We start from the raw sequence: 19,527 nt of genomic DNA, 5'->3' as shown, positions 1-19,527 counted from the left end.
TGTCTGTCTGTCTTTTCCCATGGCCTGTATTTACCAGTATATTTACCAGTATATGTCCTGCGTTCTCCTCCAGCCCCAGGACGGGTACCGGATGGTTCAGCAGTTCCAGTTCCTGGGATGGCCCATGTACAGAGACACGCCCATGTCCAAGCGCTCCTTCCTCAAGCTCATTAGACAGGTGGACAAGTGGCAGGAGGAGTATGACGGAGGAGAGGGCCGCACCGTGGTCCACTGTCTGTAAGTCACTCTCTCACAGCTCCATTGTCACTGGACTGGACCTGTTAGTGGGGGTTTAGACTCAGATGGCAAAAGAGGGGAAACACCCCCACCTACTGGCTAAATATGCTCACTACATCACACAGCCATTTATCTGTCTCTTCATTGGTACAGTATATCTCAACCTTGATCTGGGCCCAATAGTGGCCATCTCCCTCTCCCCACTCCTCTCCCTATACTGTACCAATGTGTGTGTGTCCTTGGTGGTGTCTAACCCTGGTGTGGGTCTCTCCTTGCAGGAACGGAGGGGGCCGCAGCGGGACCTTCTGTGCCATCAGCATCGTGTGTGAGATGCTCCAGCACCAGCGCTCTGTGGACGTGTTCCACGCGGTCAAAACACTGAGGAACAACAAACCCAACATGGTGGACCTACTGGTAATAACGGTCTTCGTAGTAGCTAGAGGTTACTAGAGGTTATCAATACTGTAGTGCTACTGTAGCTGTATCGTAGCTAGAGTATCAAGCCTGAAGTAGTGTTTGTTGACATCATCAAATGTAACGTATCAATGTTTAGGTCAATAAGAACGACGGTGAGGCAATCGGATCTTCATGTGCTTTTGTCTTTGTTTTGTTTTCTAGGACCAGTACAAGTTCTGCTATGAAGTGGCACTGGAGTACTTGAACTCTGGGTAACAGGTGTCAGAGCCTCCACTCAGAACTTTAACAGAGACTGAAGGTTTGGGACATGGACATTACACTAGAAAGCAGTTCAGATGTGGGTCTGTGTGTGTGTGCGCGCGTGCGTGCGTGCGTGCGTGCGTCCATGTGTGTAGATAAGAAGCAAACCACACACACACACACACACACACTCATGATTCTCTTACTGTGTTGGATCCACTAGATGAGGAAGGTCATAGAGATGTACAGTATAAATACTTCAGCCAGTGTCAGCCAGTGTCAGTCAGTCAGTCTGCCGAAGCTATCTGGAGCAATGCAGGAGCACAATGGTTCTTCACTGCAGTGAGTCAGTCCAGTCACCGCCTCTCTGGTGGCGGTGGCCTTGGTCCAATATCCTCACTAACATACAGTACAGTACCAAATGTAACGAAGCGATGTATTGTATTGGCCATGCATTCTAAGCGGTATGCTAGTGGGGATATTGAAAAGCAGCCCTGCTCTCTCTCTCGCCTGTGGTCCTGTGGTTGTTGCCTTGATCCTCACCGGATAACAAGCGTTCATACTTTCCAGTTTCTCTCGTGGAATGCGATACACTGTATGTAATGTAATGTGTTCATTTTTTTTTATCTCTCTCCGATCATGTTTTTTCTGCTCAAAAGTTGAATAACATCATTAATTAAAGGTCATCAAGCAGGAGTTAAAATGCCTAAATGTTACTAAATGTCCTGTGAATTATGACTTATAGATTATCGCATCAGAGGAGGGGAAGAGTCGGCACAATCTACATTTGCTTACGTTATTTCCTGTACAGGGATCCAAAGCTTTATTTGCACTTCCATTTTGTTATTGTTGTGCATATTGTACATATTTCTGTAGATTATTTATTCATGTACTTTTTTGTGACTCGCAGTAAGTGACAATCATGTTTTATGGGTTTGTTGATTTTATTGATTGTATTGTGTGCTTTTTTGGTCATCTTGTATGACAAATTAATTCCACTGTAAAAAGATATAAATGTATCTACAGTATAAGCATTGGTTCTTGTCTTTTTTCTGCTTAACTGGAATGGTAAGATGTGAGGTAGTATTGCATGCCAAAGCAGCTTAGGAAAGCGACTAGACTCGAGGTTGTAGGGACACCTAGTGGAAGGTTTGAGAATGGCAGAACTTTGTGAGACGGTTCTATAGTCTATTATACAACTCTACAGTTCTAAGGGTCTCTTTACTTTTAGCACTCTTAGCTGAACCAGTGGTGTTAAATCTAATGTTAGTTAGGCTATGTATTTATTTATCCATTATAGGTTGCTATATTGCTATACATGACAATTAGTGTGGTTTTTGTTCTCATATTAATGAATTGATCTTCTCTTAAATCAATGCAATGGTATTTCATAGTTTCATATTTCATATTGTCTTGACCTATAGTTCTTGACCGTAAAGTGCTTTGGGTTTCATAGCAGCAGTGCTATGGCAATACCCTCTCCTCTGCTGAGCTGTGCTGCACTGCCTTAGTACCACAGAGGAACCTACCATTCTACAAGGACCCTTCAGTTAATTAGTGATCATCCAGGTACGCACTAGGCGTCCTGGTACATACAACCCCCTCTGGTACCAAACCTCCCGAGGCTCCACAAATCCTCTAGTAGTTGGCTTCTCTGTGCCTCTTTATTCATTTAGCTGGTTAGCTCCTGTGGTCTCCAGCAGCGCGCTGGAGGACGTCTGTTGGACCGGCGACAGGATTCATTGGCACATCATCACGGGCGCTGCAGGTTGTTATCTTGTTGCCTTCCAGAAGTCTCCAGCTGGTCTGGACCGCAGGCGCTGCCGGGACCAGGGAGGCTGTCCTTTATATTTGCTATTTTATTTCTTCTCTGCTGGAGTAATGCTCTCTTCACACATGGACAGAGGGGGGTCTGAGAGAGAGAGAGAGAGGGAGAGAGAGAGGGAGAGGGAGAGAGAGGGGGAGGGAGAGGGATGAGATGGAGTAAGAGAGCATGAGATGAGACGGAGTGGGTGAGAGAGAGACAGGGAGAGAGAGACAGGGAGAGAGAGATGAGATGTGTGGAGAGCTGGGAGGTGCTGGATATTGGTTGAGCTGCTGAGGGCATCCACACCAGATGTTCCCTGGGCCAATATCCAGACATTCACACACACACACACACACACACACACACACACCTTGGCACACACACACCATGGCACACACTTACACACACACATTGATAGGCACAGTGAACAGCAGGTTATGAAGTCTGATCAACATACAGCTGGCCTGCAAATGCATGGGAATAATCCCCTCAGCTGGTTAGCCTGATAGACCTGCTGTGTTCATTTTGAATCAATCCATTTCAATACAGGACACATTTGTCTAGATTGGTGGCTAACTCACACAGGTGATTGCAATTGACCTAACGACAGCATGTGCCTTCTAATTAGGTGTGGCAATCTGTTTGTCAGTGGAATGTCTTTTACCAAGGTGAGTCACAGGTTTTAGCTGCCAATGTTTTGTGCATGATTTTTCTTGCTCTTGAACAGTTTTTATCTCTGTTAATTTTTCAAAGCATTTTAAGTGGTTGGGCCTCAGCCAGATCTACCGCATCGTTCATTTGCTAAATGAAGATTAGTCGAGATGGGAGCAGAGCACTAATTTCAGCATAGAGTGTAATAACATTATTTGTCCACCAGATGACATTGTGGAGCAAGAACCATTATTCCTGCCTTTGAGAGTAAATTGTATACCAGTGAATGCCTGCAGGCGGTGGTCTTTGCTCTGATTTCATAATTTAGGCTGCTGTAGGCCTAAATTAACACATTCTCTGCCTTACATGCTTATTCTTCACAGATGTCTTTGTCCAATGAGTTGCTTATACATCTTAGTATTCTAGAATGAATAACAAGAACGACTGTAACGTTTAAAATGGTTCCACATTGTTGGACTGTAGCTCTACTTTGTTAACCAAACAGTACAAGGTTCATATTCAGTGTGTAGTTAGTTATAATAAAGGTGTGTGTGTATAATAATATGTTTTCCCGGCCTAAACACACTAGCTGCATCCCAGGCAACCCAGGCAAGCCGCAAACACTGACACAATATTGCTGTCCAGTAAATCCACTCAGGAGGTCAAAGGTTGAAGCGATCAGAACTCTCCCTCTCCTCCAGAGACATGATTGTTGTTTTTTTCTCTGGTTCGATCTCTCTCTCCATTACAGTACTTCTCCAGCTTCTCTCTTCTGTCTGCCTTCTTTCTTCACGAACAAACAGCCACGTCTGTACACCTCAATAATGCAGAGAACAGAGGAGGAAACTTAATTAATTATTAATTATCTCGATAACATAACGTCACATCTCAGTTTCAAATGTGCTTTTTCCATTTACAAGTGGACACTGCCAAATATGTCATAATATGTTTCTGGCTATAGGCTTCTGTCCTCTCTAACCCGTTCCATTCTGTGTAACTACCTTGTCCTGTTATATGCATTAGCATTACTATTTTCCCATTACAGTGGTATGGTCGCTGGTTTGGGTGGACCTCAACTAATTCAGGAGCGTGTGTGTGTGTGTGTTTGCTTTGGGCTGCAGCCTACAATCGAGCGTTTGGGGAGCAAGAGATCAATCAATGAACCAACTCGGCACACACAAGTGCCCCTGTCGAGTTCTCACATCAGCCGCAAATCCATATTTCATCTTTCTTCCATCTTCATGCATATGAAAGAGACAGAGATGTCTGTACCGAAAAGGATTGTCCCAGCAGAGTCATGGATGTATTTTCATTTCCAGAGCACTAACTTCTACTGTCACGGAGCTGTCAAAGTGGTTCTATGTCACATTGACAGCATTTCTATAGCGTTTGTGTGTGGGGGGGAGTTCAGAGATATTCTGACATGAACAAACTGTAGAATACCAGCTTAGATCTATCCTAGACCCACTGAACTGCTATACCACAAGACAATAGTATTTCCCATTTTAATAAAAAAAAGAAATATCAATTTACAGATATCACCCTATCCCCCACCATAGTTCTAGCCATCAGAAATGCAAACATCTATCCTCTCTAGTCTATTGAACATCGATCCTCATTTGGAGATTCCATTCCTAGAACTAAACTCTCTTTGGGAATCAGCCGGAGGTCAAGTTCTCATCAAAGTCAATCTAATTTCCTCAGACTCTCTGTAACAAATGGCTTGGCCCTGATGTTGCCGTGGCAGCGACAGCCCCCTCTGCATATAATCAGTCTGTTGCCATAGCAGCCCCGTGGAGCTTTCCTGCCAGTCAGCGGAGGAGGAGAGCGAACCAGCGGTGGCCCCATCCAGAGAGGGCTGCACGTCTTCATCTGTTGCCATGGTGCTGTAATGGCGTTGCGGAGCTGGAGTGATTGGGAGTCAGTTCTTTTATCTTTGTCCTCCATCGCACAGTATTATGTCTTTGTGTACACAAGGTTTACATGGCAGCTCGACAGCAAACAGGTGTATCTCAGGAGACACTGACTGAGTGCATGATAGCATATCTGTATTAGGACCTACAACTGTACCTTGTGCAGGGAGGCTGGTGGTGGTAGAGATCGGAGGACGGGGCTCATTGTTTGTGTCTGACACCATTCCTCATTCCATTCCATGCATTACAGTGAGCCCGTCCTCCGATTTCTTCCTCCACCAGCCTCCTCTGTTGGTACAATATATTTATTAGGTATTGTGAGATTGAAGACAACACAATTGACAATAATGGATGCGTTCTGACAATGTAACTAGGAGCACATGATGACACTGTCATTACTCATCTGCAGAAGCTCTGACAGTCCACTCAGGCAATCAGTTCCTCTCACGATTGGAACATATTACCGTTGACTCCAGCCGTACTTGTGTTTAGGCCCCTGGTGAAGAACAGCAGACAGCAAATGACGAGATACAGACCGACAACCAGATAATAGTCTCTCGATCTGTGTGCAGGATCTAGTTGTCACTCTCTTAATTGTGTCTGTACAGGGACCCAATGTCAATAAAGATTAGTTGAGAATGTGCGTATCGGAAACTTACGCCAGAAGGTTAAATCTACGCTGAACACACAGTAAACTGATAGGCATTGCTGTATTTAAGGATGAGGTTTTCACTTTTCGCTGCAAGGGCGTTATGGGCATTAACAGTGTTGTGTTTGGTCCCTTTGGGGTGATAAACAACAGCGAGAACCCCTCCGGTGCTGTGACTGTCGATAATGCAGTTAAAACAAAGCAGCAGATCTGTCACTGTCCCACTCCCCTTCACTGCTCCCGAAATGTGTTTGAGAGAGAAAGGACTGAGTAGGCACTTTCTCTGGCCAGTTCTGGACTTGGGCCAGGACAGTCTCTCTCTCTCTCTCTCTCTCTCTCTCTTTCTCTCTCTCTCTTTCTCTCTCTCTCTTTCTCTTTCTCTCTCTCTCTCTCTCTCTCTCTCTCTCTCTCTCTCTTTCTCTCTCTTTCTCTGTCTCTCTCTCTCTCTCTTTCCACTGCTCTCCAGCACCACAAGGTGATAATAGGTATGTCTCTGTGACTTAGACAACATGTCAGGCAGCCTGCCAGCATACACTCACAGTGTTAGTTAGCCAGCTGCTTGCCAAGCCGAGGTGTTTAGTGATATAATCAGGGTTGTACTTTTACTGTACAGTGGGGCTTGTTGGGTATGCTGTGCATAGCCCGATCTGGGGAGATAAAGTGAGGCTGTTTGATCTCTCTGTAGTGCAGTTTTGTAGCAATCTTTTCATCTTTAAAGGGGCAATCTAATTGGTACTGTACATACATGTTTTGACTTAAATTAATGATATGTATAGCCATTGTTGCTTGAAAAATATAATTTAGAAATGCCTCATGAGCTTAGTTCAACTGTCTTACCCCAGCAGAACCCATAAGCTTGTTTTACTTAATTGTTTGTAGGCAATAAACAAACAATGTATAGTTTCAAAACGTAGTTAAAACTATAATTTGTATCTCGTGTATGGTCAGTCCTTGCATCCATAGCTCTGTCTATGAAATTGAAAGTGGTTACGTTTCTCCAGCCCCATCCCTAAGATGTTTAGCAAAAAAGTGGAGGGTAGCGCACTTTGTAGAGATTGCATCTTTAAAAGTGAGGTCAATGTTTAAGAAATAGCTTTGAATTACTGTATCCCCATCTATCAATGGCATGAACCTTGCCTGAACCCCATGTAGAAAGAGGATAGAAGACTACACTTGCTAGATATCTGTATCAATATGCATAAGTTCATGAATTTTTTTTTTCCTTTTTTTGTTTTGTTTACTATGGCACTGATTGCAGGTCAGATATGTAACATCTTGATTATTAAATTCCCTCAAGAGGAAAGTATTGTCAATGGAGATGACAACTCATTAGGCCACACATGGAAGACACACTCTAATGTGAACAGAGCCACAGCATCATGATTCAGAGCTGTCCTTCCACCACCGAAGGTTAATTTGCCTGATAACACCAATGAGTCTGAGCCGCTCAGAGGTTTAATTCGTCGGAAAATGTTGATTAATACATTTGCATATGAAAAGCCGGGGTGACCTCAAAAACACTGCAGATAAAGGGGTGTCAAAAAAGGAGATTATGTAACGTTGACCTACAAAATGAAACACTTTTGATAGAATAGACATTTACAGATCTAAATTGATTGATTTTAACCATATTGAAAAGTCAATACACTTAACTACATGGAATATGTTCCACATCCTAGAAACTGGGCCTAGTCTCACTACCTAAGCTAGTTTCATGAGCTTTTCCGAAAGCATTCTGTCCTTTATTATTATAATATATGCCATTTAGCTGACGCTTTCATCCAAAGCGACTTACATTGCAGTGAGTGCATACATTTTTCAGTATATATGGTCCCAGCAGGAATCAAACCCACAACCTAAGCATTGTTAGCACCATGCTCTACCAGCTGAGCCACAGAGGACCATATATACTGGAGTATATAACTATAACTACTTGAGCTAGTTTCATAAGCTTTTCCAAAGTTGTGTCCCAATAAAATTAGCAAAAAACGCAAAACTAAAATGTCAAACACAGTAAACTGCCCTTTTGTGTCGGACAATAAAATGTCAAACACAGTCAACCCTTGCCTTTCGGCATTCTAAAATGCAGAGACTGCTCTCAAGGACACCTTGGACACAGACATGTGAAGAGGCTAACCCTGTTTCCTCACGCTTGGCTTACCTGTTCAGGTAATGCTGCGTGACTCCTGCTGTAGCCGTGGCGATAGACCCCCTGCAGGTGCCCTCAGCCCGGGCTACTCTGACTGGCTGATTAGCATGCATGGATGGTGCTTGTGCTCATCACTGATTGGTCCTGTCAGCTCCTGGCATGGGATCTCACTCACCCCTGCCCCTGCTTCATGCCCACCCCATCCTCATCCCCATCCCCATCATGCTCGCTAGTGCCTGCCTGCTACACATCACACATGACTGGGTTCGTCCTCTAGGACCAGGAGAACAAGCTTTCGTACACTGAGCTCTGAACACAGCAAAGCTGATCCCTCAGATTACTCAGATCCCTCACCAATGGTGTCAGTCTCGTGTCTTATGTCTGGAGTGAATATTAGTGCTGATGTACAGACTCTGTACAGTGTGAAATTCTACAAAGTCATCATAAGGCATGTAAGCCCTTTTTGTGAAAGGTAATTCCTTTGGCCTCTCTGCAGAGGGACAGGTGTTTTATCAACCACATGACCTGCTGGTGAAAAGATCAGAATCTCTGCTATATCTCTGCTGTGTCACTATATGTGAGTCTTTGAGTCTCATCATTGTTGAGTTACCCTATCAATAACCTTTCAGAGAGGTACATCATTTTGTAGGGGAAGACAGATATGTCTTGTATAATATATTCTGGAGTGCTACCTCTCAGTGGCACTCTAGCCCTCTCATTTGACTCATTCTCCTCATTCAGTTTCCTCGCTCCCATCCAGCCCAGATAAAAAGAAACCTCTTCCAAGGTGTTTCACGATGCATTATGAAACTGTTGCCATGGCTACACCGTCTGAACAAGGCTGCACATACAAGCAACAGAATAGGAAATGACAGGTTCAATATTTCACATTTCAAAGTTTGCTTCTTTTTTTTCTTCTTCTCCCTCTTTTGTGAGACGTTGAACCGTTGTGTTAAAAATGCCAAAGATCAGCCTGGCTGTATATGGTCTGTCTGAAGGGCTATTTGCTTCTCGTTTATAATGAAGTAGAGAGGTGAGTTGAATAGTATTTTCCGCCACACTGGTTCTTTGTTGTTCCTCCCTGAAGAGGTGACCTATATTATCATGGATGGTAGATCAAAGCAGGCTTTCCTTCCAGTGAAATCATGGCTCTACAGTGTTCCGATGCTGCAAGCCAGGAGAAAGGAGCTAGCCGACCTTGTGAAACTTCCTGACTGACTGGTAGAGATGACAGTCGAAGTAAACACAGCAGAAAAAAACAACCGCTTTGTAGCAACGCAGACGAGAGGAAGGATGATCCGGCAGTTTGTGAGAAACTGAGCTGTTTGATGTTGCACATCAGCATTACCATCAAAGTTTGATAGTCTTGTAATACGCCACATTATTAACCAAATTACAACCTTGATGTTCTGGTGATCTTTTCCTAGTAGCATTCGAGTTAACTCTCATTAAAGCAAAGTGCATCTTTTCTCTGTGATGTTCTTTAATGGTGTTAGCCATGATGAGGTACCGTATTAATGTTCTATTTGTGGTTTGAGCCACAGCACAGCGCTCCCGCCATTCATTGGTACAGTACGAAACAAGGTCACCTGTGGGAACCAGCTCCCCCCCGCGGAGAACAAGTGTCCACCTGCTGCTCTCAGGCCTGTCCTGCCCCCCCCCATCCCCTCCTTAGCATCCTGGCTAATACTCTTTCATCTTCTGCTCCATATGGCCGTTCCATTTCCTGTGCTCCAGATGATGTCAGAGACACAGCGATGCTGAACATAGAAACGGAAGGACTAGAGATGCCCATACGTCTCCATGACCCGTATTGGTCACCACTTTGTCATGCATCTCATTAGGCCAAACACCAGCCAGCAGATGAACCTGAGAGTGTTCATTCATCAATAGGACCTTCTTACAGTGGGACCATAACATGATGATCTGATTCTGGGTTATTCTCATGTCTCACATTGCAAATGACAATGCGTGTTTTCAGTTGACTTACCTTGTAAAGGTTAATAGAATACATACATAAATATTTTATTGCATTAAATATTCACTGATGATAATCCCAAGGTTTTGTTCTAGGTTACCTAGTCAGTACCTCGTTTCTGGGGTAGAGCAACAGCCAACATCTCCAACACCCCTTCTAGCAAAGGCTTATGATAAATGTTAAGAATATAAAGAATGAGGTACATGAAGATGAAGAATAAAGAACGCATCCCCCAATTCAAGGTACTGACTAAAGGAGCGTAGCTCCAAACTTAACGAATATGAAAGTCACACACTCTTCTCGCATTGCATAGGAACAGAAGCCGGTTTCTCCTTCAGTGCGATCTGGTTACATTGGCACTTACATTCATACAGGAGTAAAATCCCCTGATCACATGTTCACATCATTGACAACAATGACTGCTCTGCTAGCACAGTATGTGACAATGAAGCCATTTTGACGTTGACTCTGATTTCTTAAACACCTTTTTTGTGTCACAGTAGTGCCTGATTAAAATGGAAGCCAGGCACTGCATTGCTATGTGAATAATTGAGACAGAATGCCTATTTCGAAATGTTTAATTGATGGACCGCCATCTCTTCACATCTCTTAATGCGCTTAGTACCCTGCACTCTCTCCCTGTGGCTTTTATCTCTTGGATTGTAGAAACCTCTGACTTTTATAGCAATTAGTGCTGTGGTGGCTCTCCTCTGGGGGGTTGATCCTTAACTGGCAATCCACCAAATCCCCATATTCCCAATTACAGAACAGCCTCCCAACCCTGCCTGTGAAGTGAAGGGAAGGGAAGACCCCTGCTGCCTCCAGATGGTCTTCACATCTTAAAGGCATTATCCACAGGACTCCCAGGCGAGGATGACGTTTCACAGCTCAAGAAATGCGACAACCGGAAGACAAAATGTCATGACCTGCTTGTGTTCTGATTACAAAGCGTGTGTTCATTTGGGGTTACAACATGACAGAGAGGAATTACATGTTCATACACTCATATGTTTGTATATGTTCATACATTCATATAGGTTCATATATGTTCTTACAATCCACACAAGCATAAGTGTTCTGAATAACAGTGTCCTCTTCAGGCATGATGTGTCCAGGTAAAGGATCAGCTACACTGTACTGCATTGTGGCAGTGATCCAGTTTTTGATCAGGAAGTAACAAAGAGCCTTATGAGCAGATCAGATATCAGCTCTATTCATCTCCACATAACGACGCTCCATCAGTCATCTTTATGGATTCTGATACTGAGAACCGAGAAGTCAACCATGCACACACACACACACACACACACACACACACACGCGCGCGCGCAAGCAGGCACGCGATTGTGTGTGCATGGTTGACTTCTCTGTTCTCAGTATCAGAATCCATAAAGAGTGCACACGCACACACACGCAGGGACACACATACATTCCTTGTCTTTAATTGTAAATGTCAATGGGAGCAAACTCCTCCAATTCATCACCAGGCTTCTAGGTGAGTTGAATTACCTTCAGATGCCCTGATAATGAATGATTAGAAGTACTGAAGAGGAAGGTCATTAAGGCACGTTGAAAATCTGTACAAATCAAAACGATTTAACGTTTCTGCAAGACTCTGCAATCTAGTGCTCCTTCACCCCACAGTCAAATATTTGTTCTCTCTCTCTCTCTGAATGTGTTTCTCGTTGTGTTGACATCTTCATCATCTCCCCTTGCCCTCTCTCTCATTACAATCTGGGCCATTCAGAGGCAAGATGTGAGAATAATAACCAGGGGTTTCCTCATTTGCCATTTGCCCTACATAGTGCACTTTGCTAACTTTCCCTCCTCTTCAGCATATCGACTTAATTAAGTGGAACAGGTGCCAGGCTAGCCTTTGCCACAGAGCACATTTGCAAGTGTCAACTGAGAGACATGGGGGAGAGCATGTAGAGTCCCAGACCTCATTTGGAGAGTGGCGAAGTGAAACCAGACTTTTGTTTGAATTAAAGATAAGAAAGGGGGAAGAAGACATTAGTCTGAAGGCAATTACAGGGCAGGGTTGTTAGACTGATTCAGATCTGTTCAAGGGGAAAATAGCTTGATCATCGGAAGATTGGAAATGAAAAGAGTGTCGTAATCGGCACGGCTGTGTAATCTGTTGGTGTATATCAGAGCTTGGTAGTACTCTTGTGTCAAATGTTAGAAGACACATCTGTTGAGTGTCACTTCGTTTTTTTTTTTACATGAGCTTAACTCTGCACAGTATATTCAGCGTAGTTCAGTGGTTAGTACTGTAAATCCAATCCACAACACTGGTTAATACCATATACTATGCTGTAGATTAAAGGGGCAATCTGGGATTCAAACAACAAGAAAGCGGTCACCCTGCTTGTTTCGGTAAACAGAAATGTATCCACTTTCAAACTCATAGACTGAGCTATGTATGCCAAAACTGACCAACCATAAGATCAAGAAGATAGTTTTAACCATGTTTTGAAGCTATATAGGTTTTTTTTAATTTATTTTTTTACAAACAATTGAGTGTTAATCAATGGCTATAGGTCTATATAATTGATTTAACAGTCCAAAAATGAATGTGCCTATCCCAGGTTGCCGCTTTAAAGAGAACTCTAATGTTAAGTATCTGTAAAACCTACAGATTATTTCCCATTTACATGTATAGTTCAAATTAACAGTATTGTGCACAGTGGAGCTCTTTCCACTCCAAACCAGTAATTTATGCCGTAAACAAAACACATTTCTGGGTCATAACTTCACAGTCAAATCTCTGGAGTATCAACACAAGTCTTTGTTATTCATGTTCTTCCTGGCCAATGATGTATCTCCCTCCGTCTCCATTCTGAGCACTTTAAACAGACCTGGAGCTTGTCACATTTCAGTGTTTTGAGTTCAACAACTTATACTAAAGGGCTATACTGGAGCACACGTACATAATGGCAGACCAGCAATGTGTAGTGAATGCATGAATATAGTGCTATGTCAGTTCTATTTCATCAAATGTTGGAATGAGATTATTTAAGAAATTAAGTCTCGGGGTGGAATAAAAACAAGTCTGAACAGTTCTCAAATGTTCCAGACATAATTCACTTCGACAAGTGAAATTGATTTTCAAATTGCCCAATGATCACCGCCAACATAAATACAGTTGCTCCGCCCCTTGTGGTATATTGTGAAGCACTGCACTATTGAGAACCACTCTTCCAGCTTTGGTACCAAAGTGGCGCACCAAGGGAAGCACAGCTGAAGCCCGTGGATTACAAAGACGATGCGAGCTTTTGAAGATGCTTGATCATAAAGCATTTCCTGGTAAGACGTAAAATCTATAAGATTTACACTGTAGTTCATTTTAAACATAGGATGTAATCGATTATACTTAAAAACTTAAGTATCGCAGGTAACATAGAGATTTCATTTGACGATTTGAATAGTCGCATTTTATTCTATTTTCCCACCTGCATTGGTACAATCATAGGAATTTCCATGTGTTATTTTATTATTTCTCTGTATTCTTGTATTTATTTTACTTCTAAATAATAAGTTAACACACAGTGAAGGGAATGAGTCTAGGGAACTATAGTGGATCTTCCGATTGAGGTCTGCGCTTTCATCCCTGTAAATTGAAGTCCTTTGGGCGTTTCAGTGACAGTGCATTAGTGTAAGATGGCTGTGACTACATAAAGATAATCGAAGTGGCAATAAATCCATTGTTAAGTTGATATATACAGTACCTTCGGAAATTATTTACTTTTTCCACATTTTGTTGTGTTATGGACTCAATTTAAAATTGATTAAATTAAATAGAATTTGAATTGAATAGAATTTGCCATCAATCCACACACAACACCCCAGAATGGCAAAGCGAAAACACGTTTTTTGAAATTTCAGTAAATTTATTAAAATTGAAATACAGAAATACCTCATGTACATAAGTATTCAGACCCTTTGGTATGACACTCTTAAAATGAACTAAAATGCAAAAATGTCATCAACAAATCACTCAATATGTTGAATTGAATCCATCTTAATGCAAGGATAATAGTTCATGTAATTTTGGAATTAATATCTTTGTTTTTATAGGGTCTCTGATTTGCATAGGAATCAATTACACATTGTGTAGATTCGGATGTCAATACCAGCACATTTCATAATTTTCTCTTGATCCTGACAAACTCCCCAGTCCCTGCCAGTGAGAAACATTCCCATAACTTCATGCAGCTACCACTATTCTTCACACGAGAGAGAGTGCGGAAACTGCATTGCATGTGCTGGATTTGCACCAAACTTAATGCTTTGTAGTAAACACATTTCCAGCCACTTTCTTTGCTGTATCACTTGAATTCATTGTTGCAAACACAATTATGGTTATGAGAGAGATTATTTTCCATTAAGGGATTATTTTTGGCCACTTGATTATAGACCAATTTTGTAGAGTGACTGAGATGATGTTGTCCCATCGACTGTGCTTTTTCCTCTCCACCATTCACCCAAAAAAGGTTGTAAGTCTCCCCAGGCCTCAGGGTCTGAGTTTTGTTCCTCTCCATTTGCTCAGTTTGTAATGACAACCTGATCCACAAAGTGTGTAATTGATTCCTATGCAAATCAGAGACCCTATAAAAACAAATATATTAATTCCAAAATGACATGAACTATTATCCTTGCATTAAGATGGACTCAATTCAACTTATTGAGTGATTTGTTGATAACATTTTTGCATTTTAGCTAATGTTAAGAGTGTCATAGCAAAGGTCTGAATACTAATGTACATGAGGTATTTCTGTATTTCAACTTTAATAAATTTACTGAAATTTCTAAAAACCTGTTTTCACTTTCTCATTCTGGGGTATTGTGTGTGAATTGATGGAAAATTCTTTTAATTTTGTCAATTTTAAATTGAGTCTATAACACAAAATTTTTTGGAAAAAGTTAAGGGGTATGAATACTTTCTGAAGGCACTGTAGTATTTTGTTTTCTCATATGCTGTTTATGAGATCATTGAAGGAAGAAAATACAGCTAGAAAATTAAAGTTCACTATCTCTACTACCAAAAACCTCTGTATATTATATAGGCTAGACATTCAGTGTCGCTTTATTGACTTTATTTTTCTAATTTATAATCCTGTTTATTGATCTTCATCCGTATAATATACATTAAATCCTTCTTTGTTCTAAATACATTTGAAAGTCTAAATAGACATATATAATTAGGCCTACAGATAAAATATATGCAATTTTGCCTCAAATAATTTCATAATAGCGCACAGAATGTGTTAATTTACTAAACATGATTACCGGAGGCTATATAGGGAGAAGTGCATGTTTGTCATCAAAGTCTCTAAGAACTGCAAGCGAGAGCTGCAATATCCTGTGTGTTGGTTTATATTTGAGGCACCTCAGGAAAGGTGGCTCTGGACATTATCAGTAGAAATCCAGTACCTTTCCCCTCTGGCCTTCCCCATGCACGGCAACTGTCTCATGCTTTGGATCGCAGTCATGCGAACGGAAGAGAAACAGATACATGATAATCTCAACAATAGATTATTCATGCGACTTTGCCAAACGCAAATGTTTTTATCTCATATTTCGTAAACGAAGCGTCAATCTCCAGCTTCTTGCTGTGAAAGTTGCATAGGAAATATGTCCATCTTCCTTTGTTCAAGACATCAGACAGGGACAGTTGTCAGAGCTGTCAACACCAGTGCCGTATCTCTCTTTCCCAAACCAAAGAAATCCGCCCACACAGATTCTCACATCAGTGCAGGGTTGACTTGTCTGTTCCCAGGGGGCAGTTGAGTGCCTATTGCATACTGTATGCTGCCTGAAATATAGATCTATAGCCATGTGCATCTGTCTGCATGACTGATGATGATGTTGATCCTACCCCTATTATACTGTACGATGCTCTGAGGATATTAAGATATGTAGCATACCAGATTAGCTCTTTAGCTTTTTGATCATTCCTTGACAGCATGTATTTTGCCCCCTTGCATTGAATTATTGACTGTCAAGATGGACAATCAAACTATTAATCGTTCTGTGAAAAAGTGCCCTAATTGCTGCTCTGAAAATAATTTGTGGAATAACTTATTCATGAATCTAAGCCCTAAGGCATACATAATTAGGAGTGATTAGTCAAATTAAATACCTACTGGCAGAGTCAGGGGTGAATCATGCATGGGTCGGTAATTAAGCAAGTCTTATCCTCATTAATATTCAATCTGTGATTGGAACTCATCAACAAATGTCTGCAACCACTAAAGGTGTGTGCCGGTACCTTCGACGCCCTCTGCACTATGAATTTCACCAGACTGTGGGAGATATACTGGAACAGAATAAAACAACTGGGCTCATGAATGCTCTACAGAGCTCATATTAAAAAGGCATGTGTGTTCTTGTTCAGATGACTTTGGAGAGTGGGAGAGGGAGAGAGGAAGGGGGGGGGAGGAGAAGCAGCATGCCTGCTGGATAGTTGTTGTCTGGACACATTATGATTTTAGAGGATTGATGTCTCGCTACTGAAAATAGATGTTCCCAACTGACATGTTGTTCATCTCTTCTTATGTAACAACACAAGACTCATGAATTCAACACTGATAGATGGACATGATTTATTTAGTATTACTGGTTCAAAACATATGTAGTCCCTTTGGTAACAATAAGTAACAATAACAATAAGTGTATATTGTGTATATAACTGTAATGTCCAAGATGTTGTGGTTGAAATGTATATGTAACCTCTTAATGGATGTAGATAATTATCTTGATATGGCCAACTGACCTTACTCCTCTTCCCACCCCCAGGTTGAGTGACAAGCCCATCGTCCAATCGTCACCATGATAGCCACGGGCGGTCTGCTGCGGATAAACAGGCGTCAGGACTCACTTCGCTCTAAGAACCGAGCGGAGAACAAGAGGAAGAGGAAAGCCAAGAAGAGGAAGAAGAACGACGTGGTTGTGGTGAAGGGCAAACTCAACCTGTGTTCTCCTGCAGGCGTGGTGGCCGCGGTGGGGGTGGGGGTCCTCATGGTGGGGATAACTATGGCTGTACTGGGGTACTGGCCCCATGACGGCCATGTGTCAGGGTCCCCAGAGCTACAGAAGCCTGGGCAACAAGCAAACGGCAGGATGAGCTACTCCAAAAGCCCACAAATGTCCTCTAACTGGACAAGCAATAAGCCTACATCAGACAAGACAGGGTTGGTGAACCAGAGTCTTGTCAATACTAGTGTCTATAACCCTCCTTCATCGGGATTCCTGTCTGAGTTTTTGGATACCTACCTGTACTCAGACAATCTGAAAGTGTTCGGGCCCCTGGTCATGGGAATAGGAATCTTCCTTTTCATCTGTGCCAATGCAGTGCTGCATGAAAACCGAGACAAGACGACCAAAATCATCAACCTTAGGGACATTTATTCCACAGTCATCGATCTACATGGCATAAGGACAAAAGACTACTCACCGCTCAACGGCATGGTGAACTACATGCAGTCGAGGAGTATGGAAGTCACATCCGGTACCCACAACGCTAGCGGCATGCTAACCCGCAGCTCCTGGCCTTCCGCTGCGTTAGGCCATTGGGGAGAGTTGTTAGGGAGCAGTGAGCAGTTAAGACGGACGTCGTTGGCCAGCAGGCCACGTAGCTGGTCCAGAGAGGCTCAGACCTTCACTGACACGGTCTACAGTATCTACAGAGACCACACCAGGAGCGCAGAGGAGACCCCACAGCCCAAACAGTGGGAGACCACCTCCATCGTCACCTCCTCCGTTAACGCGTTCACCCTCCCTGTCATCAAACTCAATAACTGTGAGGTGGAGGAGTCAGAGAGGGCGGAAGCAAAGGGACACGCAGAGGGTGAGATTGTTAGCATTGTTGTAGGAGGAGATGATATTGAGGAGCAGGCAGGTTACAGCCACTGTAGCAGTGCTGTTTTGGACAACAAAGCGAAGGATTCCTCAACAATTGGCTTGATCACTCCGCAGGAGTGCCAGGATATAGCAATGGTCGCAGCTGAACAACCGGGGGCGCTAAAGGCTCCTCCACAAGGGCCTCAAATGCAGCTGTTCCCCCCCTCTCCCGTCTCAAAGTCGATGGGCTCACGCTTATCACTCAACTCCCTCTCCGATCAGCCCAGGTCTGCGCGACGCTGCAGCCTCTCCGTGTCCGTCTGTCGTCAAGGTGACAGGGCTAGACGCTTCAGCTGCCCTCGTCTAGAGCGCTCCAACAGTAAGGGATACATCAAACTGACAGATCTGGGAGGGGAGTCATTCGAGGCCCCCGATATTGAGACTTCCTGCTTGGCCGCCAATGACCAGGATGTAGCTGTGGTAGCAGCAGCAGCTCAGGCAGAGGGAGCTCCAGTCACACCCAACTCCTCCTTGACAGAACTCTAGACCAGAGCTGGGTCTTTTAAAACTCTCACATAGCTTCTTATTTTTGTTGTCTAATTTCCTTCGTGACCATGACAGGTGAGACTCAGAGGTCTAGGTAGATGTGTATTTTTCACCGTCGATTCCTTCCACATGAGTGGTTATGAATGAAAGGAGACAATTGATGGGGATGCTGTGGGAAACTATAGAGACACAGCCATGAAAAACAGTTATAGGTTCTATTCTAAGTCTGAGTCTATTATTCTATTTTTTAATTGTAGCAACAGCAATACTGTACTAGGAAAAGTTAGATAGACATTACTGTATTTGTAAAATGATTAGATTTGATTTGATTTGAACAATCCCTACCATGTAATTAAAACAGAAAGTTGAACTTTTTTGGATTCAAAACTGTAGCTGTGTAGTTATGAATGGTAGTGTAGCCTAAATCAAACTGCCACTGAAAAGTTTGAAAATGTTGTTATGTGGATAGCCAGATATGGAATCTCAGGTAGAATAACATTCAGATTAGGAATGGATTGAGGATGAGGTTTTAACCCTGTTGTGCACACTTGTTTAATGACTGAATAAAATGAGAAACCCAACCCTAATAAACTTTGACCTCTTGTTGAATGTTTTCAATGTTTTCCCTTGCTTGAACAATTTACAGTACTTATGTACTGTACTTAAGCAATAAGGCACGAGAAGCTGTGACTTTATTCATGATAAAGCATGGACTTGAGTGCTATATTGCTTTTATACAACAGTTACAAAACAAAATAAAGAATTGTGACAAGAAATAGAATGTTTTCAATGTTTTTCCTTGCTTGAACAATATAGTGTACAATAACAGCAATACTTTTGTACAATTCTGTACAATAACAAAAATAACACTGTACAATAACAGCAATTTAAGTAGGTATACATACCCTACTTTTCTCAGAACACATTGGCACTTTCTCAATTGTTAGAAAGTTGCTTCCTCACGTCCTCTCCTTCATCATCCACTCGCTCCTTCTCAAAAAGCATTGGAGGAGAATATCCAAGGGGAGGAACCTACATCTTCTACTCCAATGCGTTTTGAGAAGGAAGTGAGTGGAGGACGGAGGAGCGGTTGCG

At 42.5% G+C, this 19,527-nt stretch overlaps 2 protein-coding genes across 2 annotated transcripts in view; both read left to right on the top strand.

The window, feature by feature from the left end:
- The window catches only part of LOC310819390 (receptor-type tyrosine-protein phosphatase mu), a gene marked incomplete at its 3' end in the record, with an annotated part of 90,471 nt that extends 89,562 nt beyond the window's left edge, over positions 1 to 909 (top strand). The window contains exons 30-32 of the mRNA XM_083690666.1: positions 74 to 237; positions 516 to 651; positions 856 to 909. Coding sequence (XP_083546792.1) covers positions 74 to 237; positions 516 to 651; positions 856 to 909 — 354 coding nt within the window. The remainder of the gene's footprint in view (positions 1 to 73; positions 238 to 515; positions 652 to 855) is intronic.
- A 15,966-nt stretch (positions 910 to 16,875) lies between these two features.
- LOC310819216 (transmembrane protein 200C-like) lies at positions 16,876 to 18,432 on the top strand (the record flags this gene model as incomplete). Its single annotated transcript, XM_083690460.1, has 1 exon — positions 16,876 to 18,432. The coding sequence occupies one exon, from the start codon at positions 16,876 to 16,878 to the stop codon at positions 18,430 to 18,432; it is 1,557 nt and encodes a 518-aa protein (XP_083546586.1).
- Between the last annotated feature and the right edge of the window lie 1,095 nt (positions 18,433 to 19,527).

The sequence above is a fragment of the Argentina silus genome, assembly GCF_951799395.1.
Source record: "Argentina silus genome assembly, chromosome: 18".
Taxonomy (NCBI): domain Eukaryota; kingdom Metazoa; phylum Chordata; class Actinopteri; order Argentiniformes; family Argentinidae; genus Argentina; species Argentina silus.
Note: the sequence above shows the minus strand (reverse complement) of the source record. Positions and strands in the feature narration are given on the sequence as shown.